General features: G+C 46.5%; 1 protein-coding gene across 1 annotated transcript; it reads left to right on the top strand.

Moving 5' to 3' along the window:
- The first annotated feature begins 262 nt into the window (after positions 1 to 262).
- On the top strand, positions 263 to 10,603 carry ZC3H12A (zinc finger CCCH-type containing 12A). Its single transcript, XM_083810369.1, has 6 exons — positions 263 to 430; positions 594 to 1,187; positions 5,722 to 5,861; positions 6,636 to 6,870; positions 7,410 to 7,516; positions 7,620 to 10,603. The coding sequence occupies exons 2-6, from the start codon at positions 637 to 639 to the stop codon at positions 8,618 to 8,620; spliced, it is 2,034 nt and encodes a 677-aa protein (XP_083666495.1). The 5' UTR covers positions 263 to 430; positions 594 to 636; the 3' UTR covers positions 8,621 to 10,603.
- Positions 10,604 to 11,637: the final 1,034 nt, after the last annotated feature.

Genomic DNA, 11,637 nt, shown 5'->3' with positions numbered 1-11,637 from the left:
TTTGCAGAAAAGGACCTGTCTCTACATCCACCGGGGTTCATTCCGCGAGGAGGCACTCGGCGGGGGCTGGAAGGAGACCAAAGGGAACAGAAGGGGCCGGGGCAAAGCGGCGGGGACAGGGCCGGGCCTCCCCCACCAGGCGGCGGGGCCCGGGGGCTCGGCGGGGCCGCTGGCGAGGCCCCAGGGGAGGCCGCACGCCCGGGCCGGGCCTGGCCCCGCCGCCTCCCGGCCTCTCCCCGGGGCCGCGGCCGGGCGGGGCGCGGGGCGGACCGGGAAGCGGCCTCCGCTCCGCCCCGGCCCGCTCTGCCCTTCCGCGTTGGCGCAGCGCTCCCGGAGCCCCGGTATAAAGCAGCAGGCAGCGGCGGCGGCCGCCGCCCGGTCCCGCTCCGGCCTTATGGAGACGCTGCGGAGGCCCGAGGGGGGGAGGCCGGTAAGGGGAGAAGGGCCGGGGCTGAGGAAGGGCACGCGGGGAGGCCGGGCCGGGTGCTCGGGGCCTCGGGGAGGCGGCCCCGGACGGAGGCCCGGGATGGGGGGGGAGGAGGCTGTGGCGAGGGCCGCCGGGATCCTTTAACGCCGCCGTTGTTGTCCCGCAGGTCCCGGGGGTGAGCGGAGGCCGGGAGGCAGCCGAGGGCAAGCATGAGCGCAGGCAGCGTCTCCTCCCTGCTGGGCTGCCCCGGCTGGCGTGAGGCGTTCCCGGTGGGCAGACAGCAGGGCTCTCGGCTGGATGAGAGGATGAGCTCCAGAGATCCGTATGAGAGCGGGTACCTCAGCCTGGGCGTCCCGCTGCCCGCCCGGGCTGTGAGCCGTGAGGAGGGAGGCCAGCCCGCCATGCTGGGCGCCGAGCCTCCCGAGGCAGCGGGGAGCCCCACGCAGGAGCCCCCCGACAGCCTGGAGATGCAGCTGAAGGTGGACTTCTTCCGCAAGCTGGGCTACTCCTCGGAGGAGATCTACGTTGTCCTCCAGAAGCTTGGCCTCAATGCTGACACCAACACCGTCCTCGGGGAGCTGGTGAAGCATGGCCCGGCCGAGCGGGACCCTATGGAGGCCCCGCAGGAGACCAAGGAGGCTCCTCTGGTCCCTCGGGGAGGAGCTGCCAACAAGACCCCTGCACCTGTGCCGCCTCCAGAGGAGAAGGAGAGTGATAACCTGAAGCCCATTGTTATTGATGGAAGCAATGTGGCAATGAGGTGTGTTTGGGGTTTTGAAGTGGGGACAGTAGTGGGTACAAATTGATGCTGCTTGTCCTCAATGCTGTCCTAAAGTGACCCTGTAAGGTGGTGATTTTCTATGACCCTCTAGCTGTGAGGTGTGCCAAGATCTATGAGCTTAGAGTCCGATAAAACTCAGGGTTTTTCACAAAAACTACAACTGGATGTTTTGGTTTTGGCTGGTAATATTTTCCGAGATACCTCACTAGCGTGTGTAGTTCTCTCTGGAGGATGAATGTCACGTTTGCAGATGCAGTCTGTCCTGCTGGTCTCTGCCAGCACTCAGCAGTGGTCAGAGGGTGCCCATTCTGACAACAGATGTTAGTTACCTCATGGGGAAACAGAAGCTCCCTTCTGTATTCTAGCTGCTGAGGAGAATAACTGAAGATACGTTGTCCTCTTACCTAATGGCTTTATATAAGTTTCTCTAGCAGGAAGTTGCTCAATAAATAAGTACAGGTTAATTAGAGAAGGCTTTGTAATATGGAGCCGTCTCCTGCGCTGAAGGCCAGTCTCCAAATTGGCAGTCTTGTATTTTCATTGAATTTCTATAAAGTAGAGAGAATGCAGGAGTCTGCAAAGGGACAATCTGGCAAAAATGTCCGGAATGGGCAATCCTGCCAACTGGTGACACTGACATCAGGGCAGTGCTGCGACTCATCCTTGGTGTCTCTGGCATTCTGGTGTTGGTAGAGAGGTTCTGTCAGGCACTACAAACAAAGAAGGCCTGTGGAGCCCCTTGGGTTGGAACAGTAATTTGGGGATACAAAAACCCTAATATTTATTGAGCACCTGGAGTCCTTGTGCTGGTTAGTTATTGGTTTGTCCGTGTTGATTCTCCTTTCACCTTGGCTTTTGGTTTCCCGTCAGTGAGAGTTATCTGCCACCACCCCAGCTCCTGATGTTGAACTTTCCCCCAGTGCACAGATGGGTTCTGGGTTCCGTTTACTTTTTGTACCAGGTTTTGAAGTTGGGTTCTGCAGTTAAAACGGGCTTTTTCACTGCTTTAGTTTTATAGGTCTTGTATGTTTGCGTGCACGTGCTTACTTATTAAAAATGGGTGCGTAGAGCAGTTTTGTACTCCAGAGACCTTTTGTAAGGTGAAAGTACTGAACAGAGACTTGATTGCAGGTGTGGTTTTCCCTAAGCCTGTCAGCCATGGCTGACAGTTCTCAAAATAGAACTGAGAAAAGATAGGAGACGGTCTGTGTGACCAGCTGACAGATCCTGTGAGTCCCCGTGTGTTCTGGTGACAGTAGGCTGGGGCCAGGGAGTGAAACATTTGACTTCGGAGTCTTCAGGAAAGTACTGACCTCAGCAGCTGCGTGGTCAATTGAGAAAAAAGGCCTATTGAGAGATGTGGGCTGATAAGTATGATTCTTGTGGTGATGTTTACCTTGGTTAAGTAGTTTGGCTTAAACAACAGAAATGGTTTCATTTATTGAATGAGGAGGCTCTTACCCATGAGTGTTACCCCATAAAGCGCAGGAGAGATTACAGCAAATGTGACTCAGGGCAGGCCGGGCGGTAATAACAGCGGCGATAGGACAGTTTGACATGAGAAACATAGTCTGGCTTTTTTAAGCAATTTGCTAGAAGGGGAATTCCATTCTGAAACTTCCTGTATTGATGGTGTGTGATGTTCCCTGCTGATTCATTTGCAGTGTGTACAGCGGCCTCCCTGAACAGCTCTTGACAAACATATGCAAATCATAGTGGAAATTAGCTTTTACTTCCTTCTAAGGGAATTTTTTCTTGGCTGCTGCCAAATCAGATCAGCCCAATTAGTTACCTTCTGTAGACTCTAGAGCGGTAGCAGGGACTCAATAAATAAGAAATAAGCAGAGATTTTTTTATTATAATCAGTTAACTTATAGAAAAACAATCTGATATTGGAACAGCTCTAGATAATCTGTTTTCCGATTGTTAATGTCAGCCTTTCTGTAACTTGGGATTCTTAAGGAGACACTGAACACTTTTCAGTAGGTGTTAGTTCTGTTGTTGAATGCCTAGCTCTTCTAGAATAATTCTTTTGGTAAAACTCTTCAAAAAACTTTTCAATTTTCTTAATAGCTTCAGAGAAGGGTGAGGACAGGAGAAGAAGCGAATTTTTTTCTAATGGCACAGTCGTACTAGCAGTAACAGCACTTCTCAATGCCTCTGGGATGTAAGCTGTTAGTAGTTTATAAGGAAGTTTGTCCCTGAAAAAGGCATCTTGCTGGGTTTTGGAAGTAGAGCATGCAGTGTTGGTTGGGTTTGGCTTCCCAAGCCCTCTAGAAAACAAACTGCTGGCTTTGGTTGCTGTAGAGGTGGGTGGGGGAAAACACTAAACTTATTCACCTAGGAAGTGGCTTTTTGCATATGCAAAACAAATCTGGGTTATATTTAAGAAGCCTTGTGTATTTGCTGGAATATAATACAGCACAACGTGGTGACAGTTGGAAAATAATATATTAGATCCATAATTCCTTTGTCTTGAAAGCAAAGAAGCAACAGTGTATGTTCATAGGCCTGGGAGATACTTGCATGTTTTTAATCCATTAATAGGATAACAGCCCTCTTTTTATCCAAATGCATAGCATTGTGTGTCTAGTGTCTTTTGTTTCCATTGCCTTTGATACGTACTGGTCTTAAGTATTTTTCATGATGACATAAGAGGTTTGACATTTCAGAAAGTGGGAGAGTTTAAATGCAAATTTGTCAGCAAACTAGTACAGGCTAAACACCTTTGAAAACCAGTGATGTTGATGTGTTCTTGAGAGCTGGGCATGAGTGGAGCTCAGCAGTAGTGCTTTGTTGTATGGGGTAGGAACTACTGGTGATGTCCCCTGTGGTCTTTCCCTCGCTGACATTGTGTGAAGATGCTTCAGCCCTTTCACATAGCTGTGCTTCAGCTTTTCTTTTACAGTTGATTGGTTTTATTTGTGCTCTTTAGGGGTAAGTGTAACCTGCTGGCTGTTAAGTTTCCACATTTGAGGGCAGTGCCTCTCTGATTATAGGACAGTTTCTCTGCTGTAAGCCTGTGTACACCCTGCTTTACTCTGCTACATGATGCTGTTTTAACTTTCCCCTAGTACTTATGGTCATCTTTCCCTCCCTCTCCCCTTCTGCACTTGAAACATTTCCCTTGAGGCTCTCTGTGTGCATTCAGACAATATCTGATTGTAGTGTGCTTGCTGCTTTGCTCTACATACTGCACTGGGCAGTCATGGAGTTGATGGACCTCTGTAATAGCACGTGCTTGTCTAGGATTTAGTCTTCAGCACTGATCCTGCCATGCCCCAGAGCTATGGGCCCTGTTTGTAATGAGTCTTTGAATACTGGAAGTCTGTGTAAACATCCAGAGGCATAACTAAGCATCTGTCCTGTTTAATACTATGCAAGAAATTTCACTTACAGAAGTGAAGGCTTATGAACAGTTGCCACCAATGCCCCTAACTTGTTGTTACATCTTGTGTTGCATAGAGGCTCTTCTGCTGCTGGCTCCCCAGCTGCTCACGCAGGTGGCCACTGAGATCAGGCAGTGTCACCTTCCACACAAGGCTGACATCTGTTCGCTGGCAGGATAAATGGTGTTGGGATTGGAAACGTCATTCAAGTGTAGATAGAATAAGATTTGAGGAAGGAGTAGTGCCCAGATAGGGAAAATCTTTCTGAACTGTGAGACCAGTTATCTTCAGCACAACCCATGTCAGAGTGTCATCCCAAAATGCAGCCTCTCAGATCCCCAGAATGACAAATCAGGCTGTAACAGAGATATTGAAAGGCTGCCAGAACCATTATCAACAGAAGAGCTGATAACACTGTAAATACTGGCACTCATAGAACAGGACTGGTAGTTTCCTCTTCGAAGTTCTGGAAACTTACTGATATGAATGAATAATGAAGCAGCAAGTTTTTATATTGGTAGGTAGTTTCTGACGCTGTTGTCAAACTTTGTTCCTTAGCTGCCAAGTGCTGTTAACGACATTTGGCACTGATTATGTTAAGGGAAGCATTGCTGTTTCATGGAAATAGCATGTTTATAGCTGACTCTTTGGGCCATAATGTAATGAAACATCTTGCCTTGGTGCTGATGTCCTTGAGGTGCAGAATAACATAAGCAAAGCGCCTTGTGAAGGTGCAGTTTGCCATGGCAGAGGTTGGCCACTGGCAGTAGCTAGCAGAAAAGGACAAAGGAAGTTCAAGATCACATTGTGCTCAGGGCTAAAAATAAAGATCTAGGGTCTAGAATTAAAGCAAAAGGCTCTGCTTCAAAGAAGCAATTACTGAATTACTGCTGCTTTGCCTCTCCCGTTGAGGATTTGGCTATTTATTCATATACTGAGGTGCTAAAAGCAATAGTGAAAATGAAGATCTTGGTGCTGCTATTTGAGATAAGCAACAAATACTGAGTCTGCTACTCTGACACTCATTTAAGGTTGTCTGAATTGCTGGATCCATTTGTTTAGTGTTTCCTGACTAAGCGGTACTAACCTGAATATTGAAATCCTCGTTTTTTTCTTTAATGCAGCCATGGGAATAAAGAAGTGTTCTCCTGCAGAGGTATCCTGCTGGCTGTGCAGTGGTTCTGGGACAGGGGCCACAAGGATATCACAGTCTTTGTGCCGTCTTGGAGGAAGGAGCAGCCACGACCAGATGTGCTTATAACAGGTGTGGAAATATGAAAACCAAAAGCAGCTTTTCAGGCTTACTGCTCTGTTGCTTAATGAGCTTGCAAAGTTCTGGCTAGTTAGTAATTAACTTATGAATGGAAGATCTGAGTAGCAGGAGATCCAATAAGCAGTGCTGACCAGCGAGATTTAAAGTCATTAAATTCTCCCCTAAGCAAGTTCTTGCTTGGATCAGCTGGAATAATTCAGAGAACAAAGAATGTAATACTACTCAGCTTAACTTCTTTCATAATTATTGAATTATTCTCCTTTCAGAGACACACCTTCATGCTATATATTTGACTAACGTGTTTGACACAACACTGTAGACTGTACAGTTTCTACAGGCGAAAAGTAAAACCTTGACAGTGTGGTCATTTTTTTCAAATTGAGGGGAGTTTACTCTGAACTTATGAACAGCAGGGATTTGAGTGAATTGACTCAAAAGGAACTTACTATGCATGTGGTGTGGCACTATAAAAGATACTAGCCTGCCAATCTTAAATGCAAATCAATAGTTCAATGTATGCAAAGGATTAGGTGGATGGGACTCACTGTATTCCAGTGGCCTCTAGTTCCTGAGTGTTCTCAGGTGCCACATAGGCACTGGGTCTGGGAATCCACCTCAGACGAACCTAACAGCTGGTACGAAAAAAGATGAGAGTACAGGCTGGGTTGCAGAGAGATTAAATTAATTTTCATGTATTTTCTTTATCTGTGGGAGGGCCTTTGGGCTGTGCACATTTGTGTGTGTTCACTGTTGTGTTTGTTCTAGACCAGTACATTCTCCGTGACCTTGAAAAGAAGAAAATTCTGGTCTTCACTCCTTCCAGGCGGGTTGGAGGCAAGCGTATTGTCTGTTATGATGATCGGTTCATTGTGAAACTGGCACATGAGTCTGATGGCATTGTGGTTTCCAACGATACTTATCGGGACCTGCAGAATGAGCGTCCTGAGTGGAAGAAATTCATTGAGGAGCGTCTGCTGATGTATTCCTTTGTAAATGACAAGTACGTTCCCAATCTTCCTTTGCTTTAAAAATGTGAGCATGCAACTTGTTTTTACGAAGCAGTAACAAGTGAGACACGAAAAGAGCAAAATTGGGCTGAAGAATGAAAACAGCAGTCCCACAGAGATGTTTTTGTAGAAGGAGGAGTGACAGGAAGAACTCCTACCCAACTGTGGTGAGGTACAAAGGTGTGAAGAATTGGAGTAGTCTTTCAGAGCTGTTTGTGGTTTGCAGCTAGGAGCTGTGCTCTAGAGGACTTCCTGGGAAAGCTCAAGGGCTTGATTTCCTCACAGCACAATCATTAGCAGGCCCAGCTACAAGTACCGCTTCTGGTCAGCAGCAGAACACAAAGCCTCTTCTGTGCAGAGAAGTGCTTCTTGGCAGAGGTTAGCAGGTGACTGGAGTTGTCTCTGCAGTGAAATGAGAGATTTTTAGGGCTCAGATAGCTCTTAATATCCAGTGAAATGGAAGATTTCTACAAAAAAAGAAATCTTGACCCAGGAAAGTGAACTGCTCCTGACTGAGATTTATTTTTCCTAGGTTTATGCCTCCAGATGATCCCCTAGGACGACATGGTCCCAGCCTGGATAACTTTCTGAGAAAGAAACCTGTGGTGCCAGAACACAAGAAGCAGCAGTGCCCTTATGGTAAGACCTGCCTTCTAAACATGAAGACCAGTGTCTGTACAAGTATAATTTGTGTGTTTAGTAAAATTCAGCTGTCATTCCATGCTATGCCTTTTCCTTGCAGGGAAGAAATGCACTTATGGAATTAAGTGTAAATTCTACCACCCTGAAAGGATCAATCAACCCCAGCGCTCGTTAGCTGATGAACTCCGAGCCAATGCAAGGCTGTCTCCTACCAGAAGTACCAGTGCTGTCAAGGAGGAGAAAAAGGGCAAAAGAAGTTCCCAGGCAGAGAGTGATAAAAGCTCTTTGCAGAAGGTCTCTGCAGAGAGGAAAAGCTTGACCCATAAAACAAAGCCCGGTGATGTTCCACTTCAGGTCAAAGGCTGTGTGTCAGGCAGTGTTCCTCCTACCAGTGGGAGCCATAGGTCCTCTGAAAGGTACCAGCATCCTCACATGGACTCTCTGCCTTATATCTCTCAGGAGCATCTTGACTCAGGCATTGGGTCTCTGGAGAACCAAATGTCTGACATGTGGCCTTACAGATCTACCAGTCACTGTGATCACTCCCATGCTGAGCAGGTGGCGGTCTGCACCTGCGGTAGGCAGAGATCTGTCTACCCACACTCTTCCAGCTTAGAGCAAAATGGTCTGGTCCCTTATAAGCATGGTTCCCATAAATCTTCTGCCTCTGGTGCTAGCTTCTTGCAGTACAACCCTGAGATATCTCACTCAGGACCACCTCACTCTTTCTCAGGCTATGGAGTACCCGTACACCCAACTAATGCAGGGCAGTACAGCCTGCCCAATGAGTATAACGCCCCTCCGTCTCATTCTCGTGAGTACTGGTCTGAACCATACCAGATGCCTCCTCCTCAGGTGAGATCTGCCAGTGTGCAAGATCCTCGGTCAGTGCAGAGAGCCCCGGGGCCAGCATACGGGGACTCCTGCCAGTGGGTGTCTGACCAGTTTGTAGAGGAGAGGGCCAACGTGCACGTCAAGCTGTGTGGCATATTTCATCCCCATTTAGTCGATGCTGTGATGAGCCGTTTCCCTCTACTTTTGGATCCCCAAAGGCTAGCTGCAGAGATACTAACGTACAAGTCTCAGAATCCAGGTATATGAGGCAGATGCCAAGGGCAGCTGGCATGCCAAGCTTGCAGGGCAGTGTTTGCACCCTGTAGCTGCCATAGATGCCTTTTGAGGGCTCCTCCTTGTTCCTTGGAAGTCCTAGGCTCCAGCTGGAGGCTGGATACCAGATGTGGTATGCTCACAGTGATTTCTGGTGTAGTCATGACAGTGTGCCCCTTAAAGGTGTGAGAGCAGTCAGTTGTCCTGTCCTCCCCAGATGATGCTGAAGAGAGTCTGGGTACTGGGCAGGAGGAGAGGCTGCTGTTTCGGAGCAGGGTTTTTCCCCTGGGGGTTACATGGTGAGTCAGGTACACCCTAAATTCCTGCAGTTCAGAACTGAGCATGGCTTTACTCCTCCCAGTAGCTCAAGTTTTGAGATGGCTCAGTGTATGATCAGGCGTGCAGAGGGAGGACTTTGTGGGGCCTGTGAAAGATAAGGGGATACTATACTCTGTAGTGGAGTGAGGCTTTATGTGAAAACTGAAATGCATTGTCAAGGCTGTTCCGAGCCCTTTACTGAGCATCTTTACTAAACTGTACTATGCAGATCTGCGGAAAATGTTGGGTTATAAATCTAGTATGAAGCTAGGTTTAGCTGACTTTAATTTGGCTTTATTGGTGCAATTCTTTAATGATACTTTCCATGGCCCTCCCACTTAAGCTTACCTTCCTGAGACAAGGTAATTCTATGGTCTGTACCACAAGTGCTCAGCAAGCTGCTCAGCTCCCAGAAATAAGAGGAGCTAGGAATATAATCCTTCCTTTCTCAGGATGAAACACCTGACACTGCTCCAAAGCTGCATGTGAGTTGTGTTTGGCATTTGCTGGAAAAGGCATTAGTCAAAATGTGTGGCTGACCACGCTGTTGATGCTGCTCTAAAACATTGACCTTGCCTGGTATCCTGTCTTTGGCTTTTCTCTGTGTAACACTGACAAAGAGGATTTATGATACTGTGCCTTTTGTCTTGAGACAGCAATAGTTTTGAGCATTCAGTAAAACAGCTGTAGTCACGTCTGGACTGCTGCCAATACTGTTCCTGAGGATTCCTTAATATTCTCTGTAAAGCTGTTGCTTCATCTTCCTTCTCACTATTTTCCTGTCCCCTTAAGCTTTGTCAAACTGTAACGGCATCCAGAAATGTAGAATGAGACTTACTTGGTAAGACTGTTCCCCTTTCGTTCCCTGTTACTCTGTAAGATGTTTTGTTTTTTTTACTGTAGATACTGTAACAGATTTTAAATATGCAAAAACAATTGCTGTAGTAATTGGTTCTGGTCCTGGAATTTCATTGTGCTTAGAGTGCAAAGCGGTTTCTTGCACTGCAGGCCAGAAGCAGTTGATTTGTTGATACACATTGTATCTGTGTTTTGTTTTGTTTTTTTAATGTCCATCTTGTGGTTAAACCAAGGTTGTTGAGTGGCAAATTATGAAGGGGAGAGTGGAATACAGCTATTGCTGAGAACTCCTGAGGAATGGTTTTATCTATTACTGTTCTTCCCTCTGTCTAAGGAGTGACCTACCCAAACTGGCACCATGTGCCATAAAAACCACAGGGACACAGAAACCTGTATACCTGGTTAATTATGATACATTACAAATTAGTAATGTTTCATGTTAGTAAGCAAAATGCTTCTTAATTTTAAGTAACCTGATACTTTGCATATTTGTAAATTACAGGAAAAATGGTTTTTAATGTTATTGTCAGCAACTTGCTGCTTGATGCTGGTTTTAATTAGTACTATTCTCGACTCAGCCATTGTGTTACTTGGCATAGTGTTTTTGTTTTTCTGGCAGAATGCTGATATATGCTTCTCTTGCAATCAGAAGACTAACAATTTATACTCAAAAGTTGACATTTTACTGAACTTTCTGTATCCTTACGCAGTATATAGTTTATGTACTGAATGGAGGCAGCCGTGTGAAAGCCATGGCAAAGTAAGAACTTGTGTTATATAAATAAAAACTGCTGAGTTGAATTTTTTGGGCTCCGGTGGCTTTTTGGAAGACCATTCAACATGTAGCTTGCTTTCCAGGGAAGGCAGAAGATGTCCTGCCTCCCTGGGGATCCTCTGGCAGTCTCAGATCTCCACACATAGGTGATCAGCAGCAGCAGTCTGGCTGGATGTTGACAGGCTTAATTGATGCAGTACAACAGGTTAAAAAAAATTGTTTCAAATTGCTATAGTAGATAACAGCATGTCCAATTACTTGTTTACTATGGCATTACTGAAGTCAACCCATGGCACAGGGGGATGCACTGGCAATTAAGGTGTGATGAGGCAGCAACGCAGTGGTATGTGACTCTGACTTGGCAGTATGAAAACTGCAGTGTTGGGTATCTCGGGTGATAACACACAGTACGCTCCTGATTATTACGGAGGAAAGTGTGGGCTGTGGATCAATTTTAGTTAATCTAAAATTTAGTAGTTCTAAAGTACAGAAACAAATGCACATTTTCTCTGGTTATGCAGCACATCTGTGCCAGATGTGAGCGTGATGGTGTGCTCATCGTAACGTGTCAAGACTTTGCTCTAAAGCTTTGTTATGAGCTGGGAAGGAAAAGCAATAAGAACGTAAGTGCTTGCATTTCAGGAGATGAATCTTCCCCTCCCACCTGCTATATTGTAGTACAGCATGTTCTTATCTGACTTGGCAAATAATTTTATGGTCCTTATTCAAATTTGTGCTCTTAATTTAATACAGGGCAATGACTATTTCTAGTTAATAAAAACAAGGAGAGCAGGTGCTCCTGGGAATATTGTTCCGCTTCAGAAAACAAATCTGAAGTCTGAGCCTCATTATCTGAAAGGTCATTATCTGTTGCAGAGGAATCCTTGGAAGGATGTTGCATGTGAAGTAAGCCTGTGTGGCTCTGTGTGCATGTGATGGGCCGTGGTGAGGGGGAATTAAGTGATGGGTCAGATTGGAGCTGACCTTTTAACCGGGTAAAGACCTCTTTGCAGTGGGGTTTGTATCTGCTATGAGTTGTTGGGGATAAGGTGAGGTGTTT

This window comes from Anser anser (genome assembly GCF_964211835.1).
Source record: "Anser anser genome assembly, chromosome: 24".
Classification (NCBI taxonomy): Eukaryota; Metazoa; Chordata; class Aves; order Anseriformes; family Anatidae; genus Anser; species Anser anser.
The sequence above is the reverse complement of the archived record's forward strand: the minus strand, read 5'-3'. Positions and strand labels throughout refer to the sequence as shown.

Excerpts from the sequence above, each read along its gene's own strand:
- ZC3H12A (XM_083810369.1), top strand. The coding sequence starts at position 637 with ATGAGCGCAGGCAGCGTCTCCTCCCTGCTGGGCTGCCCCGGCTGGCGT. Across the intron at positions 6,871-7,409 it reads TATTCCTTTGTAAATGACAA|GTTTATGCCTCCAGATGATC; the intron begins GTACGTTCCCAA and ends TATTTTTCCTAG. Across the intron at positions 7,517-7,619 it reads GAAGCAGCAGTGCCCTTATG|GGAAGAAATGCACTTATGGA; the intron begins GTAAGACCTGCC and ends TTTTCCTTGCAG.